This window comes from Bufo bufo, chromosome 5 (assembly GCF_905171765.1).
Source record: "Bufo bufo chromosome 5, aBufBuf1.1, whole genome shotgun sequence".
Lineage (NCBI taxonomy): Eukaryota > Metazoa > Chordata > Amphibia > Anura > Bufonidae > Bufo > Bufo bufo.
This window is the reverse complement of record NC_053393.1, coordinates 273,334,722-273,352,417: the sequence shown is the minus strand read 5'-3', so window position 1 is coordinate 273,352,417 and position 17,696 is coordinate 273,334,722. Positions and strand designations below refer to the sequence as shown.

The window sequence follows — 17,696 nt, the reverse complement described above, 5'->3', positions numbered from 1 at the left end:
AAACTACCCTCAAGACGCTAAAAGACAACCTTCAACGGGCAAAGGAAAGACAGAAGTTTTACTACGACCGTCGTAGAAGAGAAAATCCTCCCTACCAGGTCGGGGACTCGGTTTGGTTATCGACAAGAAACCTTCGGTTGGGGGTACCTTCCAAGAAATTGGGAAGACAATTCTTGGGTCCTTTTCCGATAGAAAGGGTTATTAACCCCAACACGGTGAGACTCACCCTTCCTCCTCGATTACAGGTACATCCCACATTCCACGTGTCACTACTGAAGCCATTTAGACCTAGGCCGTTTCCATCAAATGATCCTCGACCCTTGCCCCCGATAGATGTCCAAGGAGAAGAGGAATTTGAAGTCGAGCAGCTCCTCGATTCCAGGAGAAGACGGGGGAAGATCCAGTATCTCGTTAGATGGAAGGGGTATGGTCCCCAGGATGACTCTTGGGAAGATGTGCAAAACGTTCATGCTCCCAGACTCCAAGGATTGTTCCATAGAAGATTTCCCAACCGACCCTCCCCTAATGGGGTACCCCGGAGGGGTCCCTTAAGGGGGGGGGTACTGTAACAGTACGCGGGATTGCGCTCCAACGTGGAACGCAACTGCCGCCTATAATGAGATGCTGGGTTGCGCTCCAGCGTGGAATGCAGCGGCTGCCTGTGATGATACGCTGGCTTGCGCTCCAGCGTGGAATGCAGCGGCTGTCTGTGATAATACGCTGGCTTGCGCTCCAGCGTGGAACGCAGCGGCCGCCTGTGTTGATACGCTGGCTTGCGCTACAGCGTGGAACGCACTGGCCGCCGGGCCGTCTTGTGGCTCCGCCCACTTACCGTCCGGCTCTTAAATAGGAGACAGGAGCTATGCAGGGTGTTCCACTAATGAAGTGCGCACCCTGCTAGCTCCATTGAATCTGAGGACTCCGTCCCCATATCCAGACCGGAACCCTAACAACGTCGTGAAGGACTGCCTACCTTCTTGCCACTGGCTCCCCCACTGCTGGCTCCCTCTCCAGGAACCACTAACCGCAAGTATATGCCTGTTAACTGGCTTGATTACTATCCTGGAACTCAGAGTGGGGAGGTCCCCTGCTGGTGAGAGTCGGTATTGCTAAACTAACCTGAGCTGAGGACATGCTATATACTAACCCTGAGCTGAGGACATGCGGTATACTAACCCTGAGCTGAGGACATGCTATATACTAACTCTGAACTGAGGGCATACTACATACTAACTCTGAACTGAGGACAAGCTATATACTAACCTGTAACGCCTGCAATATTGGGAGATCCTCCTTCCCATCAGTAAAACTAAGTAGCTAGATAGAGGTAAATGATTTTGCTACCCCAAACTCTCCGCTTAAGACTGAGAGAGCCGCCTGGGGTACATACTGAGTAACCGCGAATCTCACAGCCAACACAAGGGCGGTGGGGTAATAGTGGATGTCCATTGCCTCCGCAGTTGAGATCCTAACTGATCAACTTGGTGCGTTACAGTCCCCTACCTGCAGATGGATATTATGGATGATCTAAGTTAACTCTTTCTGATTAAGAGGGGAGGAGTCGATGGCAAACACAGGAATAGTTCTGCATACCGGTTCCGGAGTAAAACCCAGAGCCTGAGCAAACCGTGAATCCACCAAGTTGACCCCCGCCCCAAAAAGACGGAACAGATCTCAGTTTTATTGCCCGCCTCAACGGTAGCGGACAACAAAAACTGAGACATGCGTATGGTCTCTTGGGTTCTGAGGGACAAACCTTTACAAAATGACCCCTCCCCCCACAATGAAAACAAACCTCTGACCTACGGCGGAACTTAGGAGGATTCACCCGTCTAGTGGCGCCCCCTATTTGCATTGGTTCGACTGGACCATAACAGACCAATCCCTGCCCTATAGAGGCCTCCGTAAAATTCAATAGTCTCTCCCTGAGTCGTCTGTCGATTCTTATGGACAGAGACATAGCAGCCTCAAGAGACCCAGGGACCTCGTATACCGCCAGCGCGTCTTTTAATTTTTCAGACAACCCCTGGCAGAACTGACTCCTAAGGGCCGAGTCGTTCCATAACGTATCAGTAGCCCACCTACGGAATTCGGAACAATATAGTTCAGCAGACCGGTTCTCTTGCCGAAGTCTACGTAGCTTAGACTCAGCCAGTGAGACCCTGTCCGGGTCATCATATACGAGACCCAGGGCTTCAAAAAACTCCTCCACTGATCGTAAGGCCGGAGAGTCTGATGGTAGGGAGAAAGGCCAAGCCTGCGGATCTCCTTGCAGGAGAGAAATTACAATGCCCACCCGTTGTTCCTCACCGCCGGAGGATCTAGGGCGTAACCTGAAGAGCAATTTGCAAGCTTCTCTGAAGGTTACAAATTGGTCTCTCCCTCCAGAGAACCTATCAGGTAAAGCCACTTTTGGCTCAGGAGTACCTTGGTTTCCCGTAGCAACGGTGGAACCCAAGGATTGCTGCTGCAGCACTGTTGCTTTTAATCCTGCCACTTCAAGGGATAACCCCTGTAATTGTTTCGCCAAAACCGAAACCGGATCCATAGTGGAACAGACAAAATACAAAGCAAAACAGCAAGCAAAAAAGAGAAAAAAAAAAAAAAGAAATGTCATTTTTTTTTTTAAAGGCCAGATATACTGTCACGACCGCTATCCCAGCAGCAGTCGTGTCACACCAGATGGAGGGGAAGGGGGACCCTTATCTTCGGATGGGAAATAGAATGGCCACCCCTGACTAACCCTAAGCTGGCACCTGTCTGCCCTGATACCCTAGACGGGGTGTGAACCCGTGCGGCGAGCAGGATGCCTAAACCCTCAGTCGCCCTAACAAGACTGGACTGGGGAAAGGCCGATGGGAGCGCTAGTCACCATCACTCACGTCTAGGAAAAAAACAGGGGAAGAGTAGCACTGGAAGTAAGGACTATATCTGGCAATGACTGCAAGTGAAAGTGAAACTAATATAGTAGCTGGGAGTGGCAGACAGGACTCACCTGAGAAGGATGCCTACAAACTCCCAGTCAGGACAAAAAGGTTCACAAGGCAAAACCCAGATGACATACCCTGAACCACGGAGCAAACTCACAAGCTATCGCGAGTAGCAAGTCGCTGCGACCTTCTCCTCCCAGACCTGTCTGGATCAGTCACAGTCGTGACACTGACTATTCTTTGCGGACTCCTTTGGTACTTCTCGACTCTCCTGGTATTTATGACCCCGGCTTCTCCTGACCTTTATTATTATATATAAAATGGCCCCTCTGTATAATTATTATATATAATAACCCCTCTGTAATATTAGGATATATAATGGACCCTCTGTATAATTACTATATATAATGACCCCCCCTGTATTATTATAATATATAATGGCCCCCTGCGTATTATTAGGATATATAATGGCCCATTATATATCCTAATATTACAGAGGGGCCATTATATATTATAATAATACAGGGGGGGTCATTATATATAGTAATTATACAGAGGGTCCATTATATATCCTAATATTACAGAGGGGTCATTATATATAATAATTATACAGAGGGGCCATTTTATATATAATAATAATACAGAGGGGGCCATTATATATTATACAGAGGGGGCCATTATATATAATAATAACTAATAATAATAAAACTCTGCAGAGATGAGACGCGGCTGAAAGAAGGTGTCATGGCGGTCTTATCTCCGAATGAAGACGCTGAGGAAAGTCTACATCACAGGAGATGTCACTGGATGGATGAGGTATGTGGTGCTGTATTCTCCTGTATATTTTGTAGTGATTTATGTAATGTCCAAACACATATTTGTTTCACGGTAGGGTTGGGGGGTGGATTGAGAATTTGGCCCACCCTGCCGCATCCTGGCCCCAGACTTCAGGTCACACTGTGTGTGTGTTCTGAATTCTGGGGCCTTATACCCATCTACTAAATCATCTGTACTTAGAGAGTTACCACCATGTTATCTGTGGTGTTATATAGGACTGCTATAATATCTGTAAAAGGGGCGTGTCCACAGGTTGGGAGGGGGGGGGGGCGCAATAAATGGCTTGCCCCGGGTGCTGGCAACCCACGCTACGCCACTGTGTGTGACACTTTTTTGCAGCCTAGGTGCGTAAAGGGGCCGAAAGTCCAACGAGTACCTTTAGGCTTTACAAGGTTGAGCACAATTTAGCCCCGCCCAAAATGCCAGAACAGTAAACACACCCCACAAATGACCCCATTTCGGAAAGTAGACACCCCAAGGTATTCACTGAGGCGCATAGTGAGTCCGTGGGAGATTTTTTTTTTTTTTCCGGAAGTTAGCAGAAATGGAAACTTTATTTTTTTATTTTTTTCCTCAGAAAGTGTCATTTTCCGCTAACTTGTGAAAAAAAATTAAATCATACATAAACTCACCATTCCCCTCCACGAATACTTTGGGGTGTCTTCTTTCTAAAATGGGGTAATTTGGGGGGTATTTATACTATCCTGGCATTCTAGCACCTCAAAAAACATGACAGGTGCTCAGAAAGTCAGAGCTGCTTCAAAATGCGGAAATTCACATTTTTGTACCATAGTTTGTAAACACTATAACTTTTGCGCAAACCAATAAATATACACTGATTGGATCTTTTTTTTATCAAAGACATGTAGCACAATAAATTCTGACACAAACTTGTATAGAAATGTAATTATATTTGAACAATTTAACCAGAGAAAGTTAAAAATACACTTTTTTTTAGAAAATTGCGGTCTATTTTGATTAATATCAGAAAAACGAAAAATCTCAGCAGAAATCAAATACCACCAAAAGAAAGCTGTATTTGTGAGAAGAAAAGGAGGTAAAATTCATTTGGGTGCCAAGTTGCATGACCGAGCAATAAACCGTTAAAGTTGTGAAGTGCCGATTTGTAAAAAAGGGCCTGGTCACTAGGGGGGTATAAACCTGTGGTCCTTAAGTGGTTAAAAAAGTAGATTTTGGTAAATGTTAAAAATTGCTTCTATTATTCTAAGCCTTCCAACGTTCTAACAAATTAAAATGTCATTTACAAAATGATGCCAACATAAAGACGAGTGGTAAATTACTATTTGTCTTAAAAGCAGAGAGATTCAAATTTAAACAATACTTAATTTTTAAAAAACTTTGGTAAATTTTTGATTTTTGATAAATAAAGTTAAAACATATAAACTCAAATTTACTGCTAACATGAAGTGCAATGTGTCAGAATGGCTTTGATAAGTAAAAGCGTTCCTAACTTATTACCACATATAGTAACCTGTCAGCGTTCCTAACTTATTACCACATATAGTAACCTGTCAGATTTGCAAAATTAGACTTGATCAGGAAGGGTTGTAATTGGTCTGGTCTGGAAGTGGTTAAAAATTGTCCCAAATAATGAAAAATATATAAATTGAGGTCTAATATACAGGCAGGAACCAGACATAATTTAGTAAGGAGCAATTTAATAAGTTTATTAACCGCCTCCGGACCGCCTAACGCAGATTCGCGTTCCGGAGGCGGCAGCCCTGCGCAGAGTCACTCATATATGCGTCATCTCGCGCGAGCCGAGATTTCCTGTGAACGCGCGCACACAGGCGCGCGCGCTCACAGGAACGGAAGGTAAGAGAGTGGATCTCCAGCCTGCCAGCGGCGATCGTTCGCTGGCAGGCTGGAGATGTGATTTTTTTAACCCCTAACAGGTATATTAGACGCTGTTTTGATAACAGCGTCTAATATACCTGCTACCTGGTCCTCTGGTGGTCCCCTTTGTTTGGATCGACCACCAGAGAACACAGGTAGCTCAGTAATATGTTGCACCAAGCACCACTACACTACACCCCCCCCCCTGTCACTTATTAACCCCTTATTCACCCTTGATCACCCCTGATCACCCCATATAGACTCCCTGATCACCCCCCTGTCATTGATTACCCCCCTGTCATTGATCACCCCCCTGTAAAGCTCCATTCAGATGTCCGCATGATTTTTACGGATCCACTGATAGATGGATCGGATCCGCAAAACGCATACGGACGTCTGAATGGAGCCTTACAGGGGCGTGATCAATGACTGTGGTGATCACCCCATATAGACTCCCTGATCACCCCCCTGTCATTGATTACCCCCCTGTCATTGATCACACCCCTGTAAATCTCCATTCAGATGTCCGCATGATTTTTACGGATCCACTGATAGATGGATCGGATCCGCAAAACGCATACGGACGTCTGAATGGAGCCTTACAGGGGCGTGATCAATGACTGTGGTGATCACCCCATATAGACTCCCTGATCACCCCCCTGTCATTGATTACCCCCCTGTCATTGATCACCCCCCTGTAAAGCTCCATTCAGATGTCCGCATGATTTTTACGGATCCACTGATAGATGGATCGGATCCGCAAAACGCATACGGACGTCTGAATGGAGCCTTACAGGGGCGTGATCAATGACTGTGGTGATCACCCCATATAGACTCCCTGATCACCCCCCTGTCAATGATCACCCCCCTGTAAAGCTCCATTCAGATGTCCGCATGATTTTTACGGATCCACTGATAGATGGATCGGATCCGCAAAACGCATACGGACGTCTGAATGGAGCCTTACAGGGGCGTGATCAATGACTGTGGTGATCACCCCATATAGACTCCCTGATCACCCCCCCTGTCATTGATTACCCCACTGTCATTGATCACCCCCCTGTAAAGCTCCATTCAGATGCCGCATGATTTTTACGGATCCACTGATAGATGGATCGGATCCGCAAAACACATACAGGCGTCTCCCTGGAGCCTTCCGGGGGGGTGATTACCCCATATAGACTCCCTGATCACCCCCCTGTCATTGATCACCCCCCCTGTCATTGATCACCCCCCCTGTCAGGCTGCATTCAGATGTCCGTATGATTTTTACGGATCCACGGATACATGGATCGGATCCGCAAAACACATACGGACATCTGAATGGAGCCTTATAGGGGGGTGATCAATGACAGGGGGGTGACCACCCCATATAGACTCCCTGATCAGCCCCCTGTCATTGATCACCCCCCTGTCATTGATCACCCCCCTGTAAGGCTCCATTCAGACATTTTTTTGGCCCAAGTTAGCGGAATTTTTTTTTTTTTTCTTACAAAGTCTCATATTCCACTAACTTGTGTCAAAAAATTAAATCTCACATGAACTCACCATACCCCTCACGGAATCCAAATGCGTAAAAATTTTTAGACATTTATATTCCAGACTTCTTCTCACGCTTTAGGGCCCCTAGAATGCCAGGGCAGTATAAATACCCCACATGTGACCCCATTTCGGAAAGAAGACACCCCCAGGTATTCCTTGAGGGGCATATTGAGTCCATGAAAGATTGAAATTTTTGTCCCAAGTTAGCGGAAAGGGAGACTTTGTGAGAAAAAAATAAATAAAATCAATTTCCACTAACTTGTGGCAAAAAAAAAAAAATTCTATGAACTCGCCATGCCCCTCATTGAATACCTTGGGGTGTCTTCTTTCCAAAATGGGGTCACATGTGGGGTATTTATACTGCCCTGGCATTTTAGGGGCCCTAAAGCGTGAGAAGAAGTCTGGGATTCAAATGTCTAAAAATGCCCTCATAAAAGGAATGTGGGCCCCTTTGCGCATCTAGGCTGCAAAAAAGTGTCACACATCTGGTATCGCCGTACTCAGGAGAAGTTGGGCAATGTGTTTTGGGGTGTCATTTTACATATACCCATGCTGGGTGAGATAAATATCTTGGTCAAATGCCAACTTTGTATAAAAAAATGGGAAAAGTTGTCTTTTGCCGAGATATTTCTCTCACCCAGCATGAGTATATGTAAAAAGACACCCCAAAACACATTGCCCAACTTCTCCTGAATACGGCGATACCACATGTGTGACACTTTTTTGCAGCCTAGGTGGGCAAAGGGGCCCACATTCCAAAGAGCACCTTTAGGATTTCACAGGTCATTTACCTACTTACCACACATTAGGGCCCCTGGAAAATGCCAGGGCAGTATAACTACCCCACAAGTGACCCCATTTTGGAAAGAAGACACCCCAAGGTATTCCGTGATGGGCATGGCGAGTTCCTTGAATTTTTTATTTTTTGTCACAAGTTAGTGGAAAATGATAATTTATTTTTTTCTTTTTTTTTTCTTACAAAGTCTCATATTCCACTAACTTGTGACAAAAAATAAAAACTTCCATGAACTCACTATGCCCGTCAGCATAGTGAGTTCTAGGGGCATTCTAGGGGCCCAAATGTGTGGTAAGAAGTTTGAAATCAAAATGTGTAAAAAATGACCGGTGAAATCCGAAAGGTGCTCTTTGGAATATGGGCCCCTTTGCCCACCTAGGCTGCAAAAAAGTGTCACACATGTGGTATCTCCGTATTCAGGAGAAGTTGGGGAATGTGTTTTGGGGTGTCATTTTACATATACCCATGCTGGGTGAGAGAAATATCTTGGCAAAAGACACCTTTCGGATTTCACCAGCCATTTTTTACAGAATTTGATTTCAAACTCCTTACCACACATTTGGGCCCCTAGAATGCCAGGGCAGTATAACTACCCCACAAGTGACCCCATTTTGGAAAGAAGACATCCCAAGGTATTCGCTGATGGGCATAGTGAGTTCATGGAAGTTTTTATTTTTTGTCCCAAGTTAGTGGAATATGAGACTTTGTAAGAAAAAAAAAAAAAAAAAATCATCATTTTCCGCTAACTTGTGACAAAAAATAAAAAGTTCTATGAACTCACTATGCCCATCAGCGAATACCTTAGGGTGTCTACTTTCTGAAATGTGGTCATTTGTGGGGTGTTTGTACTGTCTGGCCATTGTAGAACCTCAGGAAACATGACAGGTGCTCAGAAAGTCAGAGCTGCTTCAAAAAGCGGAAATTCACATTTTTGTACCATAGTTTGTAAACGCTATAACTTTTACCCAAACCATTTTTTTTTTTTACCCAAACATTTTTTTTTTATCAAAGACATGTAGAACAATAAATTTAGAGCAAAATTTATATATGGATGTCGTTTTTTTTGCTAAATTTTACAACTGAAAGTGAAAAATGTCATTTTTTTGCAAAAAAATCGTTAAATTTCGATTAATAACAAAAAAAGTAAAAATGTCAGCAGCAATGAAATACCACCAAATGAAAGCTCTATTAGTGAGAAGAAAAGGAGGTAAAATTCATTTGGGTGGTAAGTTGCATGACGAGAGCAATAAACGGTGAAAGTAGTGTAGGTCAGAAGTGTAAAAAGTGGCCTGGTCTTTCAGGGTGTTTAAGCTATGGGGGCTGAGGTGGTTAATGTACATTTATTTCCCAGATCAAAAATATGGGCATTTAAAGAGGACCTTTCACCGGTGTCACGAGGGTGTCAAGAGCCACGCCTGACTCCGTTATACCCGGGGTCAGGAAGTCGCAGCGGGTGGCTGCGCGCTCTATGTAGAAAGATTGTGCTGTTTCTTTATGGTAGCTTTCTGGGTTTGCCTTGCAACCCTTTTTGGCTCACTCAGGGATCCATAGCTCCTTCTCCTCAGCTGTTTCTTGTCCAGCAATCCCAACCTCCTTATATTCCCATCTCCCACTTCTCTGGTTGCTAGATATAGAGCTTCCTGCCTGGACTTCTATACTGACCCACTGGAGCTGTGTGGCTGTGTTCCCTGGTTGTTGTTCCAGAATGTTACCCTCCGGATCCCTGTTGGGCCTTGGTGGTCTGTTGTTGTCGCCCACCTGGGATTATATGTTTGTCTGTATTGTCTGTCCTCTCCTTGGTGTTTTCCTCTTAGTGTCAGTGGTGCGGACTAGTGATCCCACCGCCCCATTCACTACTCAGGGCTCATCCTAGGGAAAGCCAGGGTCTAGGCACTTGATCGGCGTACGGGTGAGGAACCCGTCTAGGGACGTCAGGGCAGTCAGGTGCCAGTCGCAAGGTGAGTCAGGGGTCACCACCTTTCCCTCTCCCTTGGACAGGGCCTTCCCATTTCCTTCCCTTTGCGTGACGCCGGTCATTACAACCGGTCCTGACATTACAATATAAGTACCAGGCAGTGTAGGGTATATTGAGGAGATGAGATTTTTTTTTCTGATGGGTTGCTTTATTCCCCCGCTGTGCTCCCATTCTGGTTTCCTGCCCTGTATGTTAATCCATACCATCTGTACAGGGAGAAGGAGGAGATGGCTATGTTTCTCAGGGGGCGTCTCCTTCTCCCTGGCCAATAGCAGCAGTGAGCGTCATTGAAGAAGGTGAGCCAATGCTATGGATTAGCATATAGGGCGGGAAACTGCCAGGTACTTATATTGTAATATCAGGACCGGTGAAAGGTCCTCTTTAAAAGGGTTTTTTGATATTTTTATATTGATGACCTATCCGTTGGATAGGTCATCAGTATCTAATCGATGCGGGTCTGAACCAATCAGGACCCCCACCAATCAGCTTTTTTGAGAAGGCACTGGTGCTCCTGTGACCGCTGCTGCTTATCAAGCACAGTGTCGTATATTGTATAGCGGCTGTACTTGGTATTGCTAGGGTTGCCACCTGGCTGGTATCTCACCGACAAGGCCGGTATTTTAGTAGCCAGGCCGATGCCGGTAATTTTTTTCTACAGGAAATGTTATTTGCAGGTATTTTCCAACAAGAACTGCTACTAATGAGAGCTTCCATTAAAGGGTTTCTACCAATTAGTTTTCACATAATTAGCTTTCAGACACTAGCGGATCGCCAAACAATACTAATATAATAGCTTTTGGGGCAGCCGTTTTGCTAAAAAAAGAACTTATATTGATATGCTAATGAGTCTCTAGGTGCTATGGGGGCGTCATTAGCACCTAGAGGCTCGGTCTACCTTCACAAAATGCCGCCGCCCAGCGCATCCCTCCAGCCCGCCCATCTCCTCCGGAATGCGATCCTCCCTGTGAGCGTATGTATTCGGCGCATGCGCAGTGAATGTCTGACCGCTTTCTGCACAGACATCTCCACTGCGCCTGTTCCTCGGAGCACTATGACGTCATCGGCGCAGGCGCAGTGGAGATGTCTGAGCAGGGAAGCGGTCAGACATTCACTGCGCATGCGCCGAATACATACGCTCACAGGGAGGATCGCATTCCGGAGGAGATGGGCGGGCTGGAGGGACGCGCTGGGCGGCGGCATTTTGTGAAGGTAGACCGAGCCTCTAGGTGCTGACGCCCCCATAGCACCTAGAGGCTCATTAGCATATCGATATAAGTTCTTTTTTTTGCGAAACGGCTGCCCCAAAAGCTATTATATTAGGATTGTTTGGTAGAGCAGACACTAGCGGATCGCTAGTGTCTGAAAGCTAATTATGTGAAATGAAGTGGTAGAAACCCTTTAAGGAGCGCCTATTAGTACAGCCTTTACCTCCCCCACTTGTGTTAAAAAAATAAAATTAAAAAAAAGCACTAACCTCCTCCATTTTCTCCCACGGCTCATTGGATGAACAGGAACTGCCAGACATCATCACGCTGGAGCGCAGGTCCTGTCCTGAGCTTCCAGTCAGCAGTGAGCATTCACAGTGGTGCGAGCAAATGGAGAAGGCGAGTTTTTTTTTTGTGGCAGAAGCAGAGAAGAGGGCATTAATGGGGGGCATTATTCTTCCTTGGGGGCATTAATGGGGTATTATTCTTCCTGGGGGGCACTAATGGGGCATTATTCTTCCTAGGGGCACTAATGGGGGCATTATTCTTCCTTGGGGGCACTAGTGGGGGCATTATTCTTCCTGGGGGCACTAATAGGAGCATTATTCTTCCTGGGGGCACAAATGGAGTAATTATTCTTCCTGGGGGCACTAATGGGCGCATTATTCTTCCTGGGGACACAAATGGAGGCATTATTCTTCCTGGGGCACTATTCTTACTGGGACGCACTAATGGGGGCATTATTCTTCATGGGGGCACTATTTTTACTGGAGAGCACTAATGGGGCCATTACTTTTATTGAGGGGGGGCATTAATTCTGGGGTGCACTAATAGGGGCATTATTCTTCTTCATATGTGGAATGTTCTTCAGTCATTTATCTCTCTCTATTCATCCCATTCTTCTTCATATGTGGAATGTTCGTCAAGCATTATTATTATTGGGGGCACTAATGAGGGCATTAATATTACTGGGGGCACTATTAATTCTGGGGGGCACTAATGGGAGCATTATTAATCCTGGGGGCACTAATGGGGGCATTATTAATTCTGGGTGGCACTAATGGGGGCATTACTATTACTGGGGTGTGGCTTAACTTGGCCAGTAGTTTTTGTTGGGAAAGGTGGCAACCCTAGGTATGGTGCACAGCTCAATTGACTTCTATGGGGCTGAGCTGCTCCTAGGCCAGGTGACACATGAAGGTGTCCTCACTCAGCATAGGAAAAGCTAAGAGAAGGGGCACTGCAGCACCGCTGCCTTAAACAGCTTATCCATGGGGATCCCAGGTTCCAGACGCTCACTGATCAGTATAAAAATCTTGGAAAACCCCTTTAAGGTGCACAGAGAGACTTTGGTCAAAACCAAGGACTGTCCCTCCAAAAGAGGGACACTTAGAATGGGAGACATGCCTTACAGGTGCACATAGGTGGCCATAACACGTTCATGCCAAACTGGCCATAATGAAGGGCCATTATTTTCTAGCTAACATTAAACAGCATTTTAACAATGTCAATGCCATTTTTTTAAAATAGAGAATGCATTTCAGGAGCTCTGAATCATCCCCAGCAGCAGAGCAGGCCCTGCCGTGCACAGCGCATGTATGTATTCGTCACTGTTCGTTTTCAATAAAGTTTGATGGGGGAAAAAACGAGCATAATAAATAGCGCCCCAGTGCAGCCACGTAGACAGGAGGGCATTCGCTGCGGGCGGGCTCTTGGAAGCCTGAAAGAAGTGGGAAGCAGCGAACAAAATGAAAGTTGGGCGGGGATTGGGTCCAGAAAGCAGGGATCCGCTGCGCCTTTAGGTGGCTGCTGTTAGAAGGAGAAGGTCCGAAACAGAAGAAGACATGTCCTCTCCTCCTAAAGAGAAATCGGACACCAAAGCTGGTCACCTGCCTGCCGGTATTGGCTCGCTTTGCTTTGCTTGCTTGCTTTGTGCTGTAGCTCGTGTGCAGATGGGAGTTTTCAGAGGCCGGGTGGGCTCCTGAGATGCCATATGGCGAGCCTGTCGGTAGCTGCAGGAAGTGTCATGGTACCTCCAGGGGTGCACCTCCTCATGCCAGGGCACCACAGTCAGTGGATTGAGGGGTTTAGTAGGATGGCACAGCAGCTTGTAGAAAAAAAAACTAGGGGTATGTTCTCATGACTGAATGCTTATGTGGATTTTGGAGGGTATTATGCCCCAAAATCTGCAACCCATACACGTGAAAGGGGTTTTTACAGCCCTATTCTGTTAGCCTTAAAGGGACACTGTCACCTGGATGTCACTTACTGACCTATTAGCATCACCACATCAGTCTCCACGATTTACATTCAAATATATTGCCATTACTGTCCTTTGTCTTTTATTTGGTCTATAAATCAGTTTTATTAATATGTTCATTACCTCAATAAGGAGCCCAAGGGGCTGTCCCTCCGGCCGATGGAGCCCAGCCGCTCCCATTACTTCGGAGCCCAGTGATTTTATAGACCAAATAAAAGACACAGGGCAGTAATACCAATATATTTTTATGTAAATCGTGGAGACTAATGTGGTGATGTTAATAGCTCAGTAAGTGAAATCCAGGTGACAGTGTCCCTTTAAGGAAAAGAAACCTTTGGTGCTGCCATGGTAAAATGACTGGATTTAAAACTTATAATGTATCTGCAGCAGAAATCTGCGTGTCAGCCCCAGATTGCTGCTGCCGAAAGTATTCCATTGTGTGAATGTAGCCCATGTTACCTTAAAGGGGTTCTCTGGCCTATAAAAACTAACCTGTTGAAGACAGTTTAGCTAATACTCCGCTGATGCTGCTATCCCGGCTGTGGACTCCATGACTTGGGTGCTGATGCGTGTGTGTGCTTCGTTTCCTGTCAGCTACATTTACTACTATGACGCTGAATAGATAAAAAGTGGACGCATCTGGTCAGGACCCTGAGTGGAGGAGCTGGCAGCCAGGACAGCGGCCTCAGCAGAGTTTTAGCTAAACCAGGGATTAGCAACCTCCAGCTGTTCAAAAACGACAACTCTCAGAATGCTTCATTCACTTCTATGGGAGTTAGAAGAACAGCCAAGCATGTTTGCATGCTGGGAGTTGTAGTTTCACAGCAGCTGGAGGGCCGAATGCTGCTGATCCCTGAGCTAAACTGTCTTTCACAGGTGAGAAGAAAAACCCCTTTTAAGGCCTCATGCACACAAACGTATTTTTTTAGTTTTTTCTATTTGAGGACCGTATACGGAACCATTCACTTCAATGGGTCCGCGAAAAAAATGGAAGTTGCTCCATGTGCATTGTTTCCGTATGTCCGTCCGCAAAAAATAGAACATGTCCTATTATTGTCCGCATTACGGACAAGGATAGTACTGTTCTATTAGGGGCCAGCTCTTCCGTTCCGCAAAACACGGAATGCACACGCATAATACATACAGTCGTTTGCATGAGGCCTAAGGGTGTTGTCCAGCTTTGGGATCAAAATGAAGTGTGGGCAGCATCATGTCGTACCTATTGAAAAAATATATATGATACTCCCCTGCTGCTCCATTCCCATGGTCTTCTGGTCCACCTTCTATAAACTTTCAGACTGATGGGTTCATATGCTCTGCTGCAGCCAATGACTGGTCTCAGCAGTGTCTCCTTCCAAAGCAGCATATTGCCCAGCAGTGATGGGTCACTTGGGGACATGCCACCACTGATGTCAGTCATTGGCTGCAGCAGCACACCCCTGTCTGCCTGGAAGTTCACAGGATGGGACTGAAGGAAGTAGCGGGGAACAGATAAGCAGGGTTTTTTTTGGTCTCCAACAGGTACAACATGTGGCTGTCCACTCCACACACAAACAGGTCCCAAAGCTGAACAACCCCTTTTAATCCTATAGTGTGCCACAGTCTAGTGTTGTAAAACTACAACTCTCAGTAGGTGCTGACACCTCCAATATTCACATCAATGCACTGACTGTTGTGAAAGCTGTGGGAAAATGTCCAGCAGTTCACATACATTTCTGGGGGACTGGGTGACCTTTGAGGCTTTTGTAGGCAAATAGTCTTTGAAGAAAATTCCTCTATAGAAATATCAGCTGCCCGCACATGGTGTGGCGCAGCCACAGTAACTGCATGCAGATTACTGCCAACTGCCAGGTTGTACTTGGTAACATAACATAGTACATAAGGCCGAAAAAAATGACACTTGTCCATCCAGTTCGGCCTGTTATCCTACAAGTTGATCCAGAGGAAGGCAAAAAAAAAACTGAGGTAGAAGCCAATTTTTTCAGGCAATCAGAATAACTCCCTGGATCAACGACCCCTCTCTAGTAGCTATAGCCTGTAATATTATTACACTCCAGAAATACATCCAGGCCCCTCTTAAAGAGGACCTTTCACTTGTAAAAACTATGTGAACTAAGTATGCTGCCATGTAGAGCGGCGCCCGGGGATCTCACTGCACTTACTATTATCCCCGGGCGCCGCTCCGTTCTCCCGTTATGCCCTCCGGTACCTTTGCTCCTTAAGTTATAGTAGGCGGTGTCTTCCCTTGTCCTGTGGGCGTCTCCTTCTCCTAGGCTGTAGCGCTGGCCAATCGCAGCGCACAGCTCACAGCCTGGAAGAAAAAAACCTCCCAGGCTGTGAGCTGTGCGCTGCGATTGGCCAGCACTGCAGCCTAGGAGAAGGAGACGCCCACAGGACAAGGGAAGACCCGCCTACTATAACCTAAGGAGCAAAGGTACCCGAGGGCATAACGGGAGAACGGAGCGGCGCCCGGGGATAATAGTAAGTGCAGTGAGATCCCCGGGCGCCGCTCTACATGGCAGCATATTTAGTTCACATAGTTTTTACAAGTGAAAGGTCCTCTTTAAATTCCTTTATTGTACTCGCCATCACCAACTCCTCAGGCAGAGAGTTCCATAGTCTCACTGCTCTTACCGTAAAGAATCCTCTTCTATGTCTGTGTACAAACCTTCTTTCCATAGCATCATCACGACGGCATACAAGGAGATTGACCCCTGACCTCTGTAGGGGCAGGAACAGAGAAAGGTTAAATACCCTCCTCCCAACACCAGTGTTTCCTGTCCCTACAGAGGACAGGGCAGAGAAAAGTCTCCCTGTATGCAGGGAGATGAAGCTAAGGAAACTTGTCTCATTTTTTTTTCTTATTTTTAGTTACCTTGGAAAAATCGCCGGCACCCTGCAGGCGTCCCCCTGCCCTCCCACGGTCTGGTACTAACGCTGGGCAGGGGGTGTGGGGCTCTATCTCGTCCCGGTAATTCCGGGGTCTGTTCCCTCGGTGCAGACTCCCTTCTGGCCTACTGAGGCTGCAGCTGGGTTGCGCGTTGGCGCCCGAGGCGCATAGTTATGATGTCACGGCCGGCTTCCCGGAAGTGACTTGGACGGCGTTCAGCGTGGGGCCCGGCTTAAAGCCGAGGCCCGAACTCTAGGGAGACGCTTCCAAGGATCAGTCCCCCTATTTGCGGAACCCTTACCTGCCAGGAAGAGGATGAAGTATCCGGTACTATGTCTGGGACAGAGCGGTCCCCTAGAGCTGAACCGACGCTGCCTCCATCCGTGAGTCCCCTTCGGGGGTATTATAAGTAGTAGGTCAGGGAGTCTTCTTGATTCCCCCTCTCCTGCTGTAGAAGAGTGAGAGAGAGAGTTTATTCTCCCAGTTTTTACTGTGGGTTTTGTCTCTGCTTCGAGGGATCTTTCTCTTTCTTTCTCTCTCTCCTTCTCCTTTCTTTTAGGTATCTAAAGAAACCCCAAAAAAGATCAGGAAATCCCTCAAATGTGTCTCATGTAGTGGCAGACTTCCTGACAACTATCCCCAAAAATTGTGCAAGCATTGTATATCAAATATTGTACGGGATGAAGCACCCTCTCTAAAAGAAGAGATTCGTTCATCTTTGGCCCACCTGTCCACTAATCCCCCCGATTTGCCGCAACCTAAAAGAAAGCGGGTTAGATCTCCGTCCCCTTCTGACCTAGAAGTTATAGCAGACGAGAGTGTCCACTCCATCAGGTCATGGGAAGAGGGGGAAAGAGTCTCTGATTCGGACTCAGTGGATAGTGGTCGTAGATATTACTTTTCTACTGAGGATATGTCCGACCTATTGAGGGCGGTCAGGTCTACCATGGGAGTGGAGGAGGTACAACGTACCCATTCTGTACAAGAAGAAATGTTTGAGAGTTAAAAAAACTTGTGTATTTCCCATTAACGAGAGTATTAAAGATATGGTACTTGATGAATGGGCAGACCCAGAAAGACGGCTAGGAGTCTCGGCTTCGTTCAAAAATAGATTGGTATTTGATCCTGAGGAGTCTAAAATTTTCAATGAGATCCCCAAAATAGATGTACAAGTCGCTAAAGTGAACAAAAAGACATCCCTTCCATTTGAGGATGCCTCCCAACTTAAGGATTCGATGGATCGCAAAGCGGACAGCCTTCTCAGGAAATCCTGGGAGGCGTCCATGTTTAATATTAAAACCAATATTGCGGCTACATCAGTCGCCAGATCCATGTATCTTTGGTTGGGAGAATTAGAAACCCATATAAAAGATAAAACATCTAGGGAGGAAATTCTCAATTCTC

General features: G+C 46.3%; 1 protein-coding gene across 1 annotated transcript in view; it reads left to right on the top strand.

Annotated features, from left to right (window-relative positions):
* Positions 1-12,809: 12,809 nt before the first annotated feature.
* The window catches only part of LOC121001647 (death associated protein), a 77,578-nt gene continuing 72,691 nt past the window's right edge, over positions 12,810-17,696 (top strand). Inside the window, exon 1 of the mRNA XM_040432820.1 lies at positions 12,810-13,041. Within this exon, the coding sequence (XP_040288754.1) occupies positions 12,987-13,041 (55 nt within the window). The 5' untranslated portion in view covers positions 12,810-12,986. The remainder of the gene's footprint in view (positions 13,042-17,696) is intronic.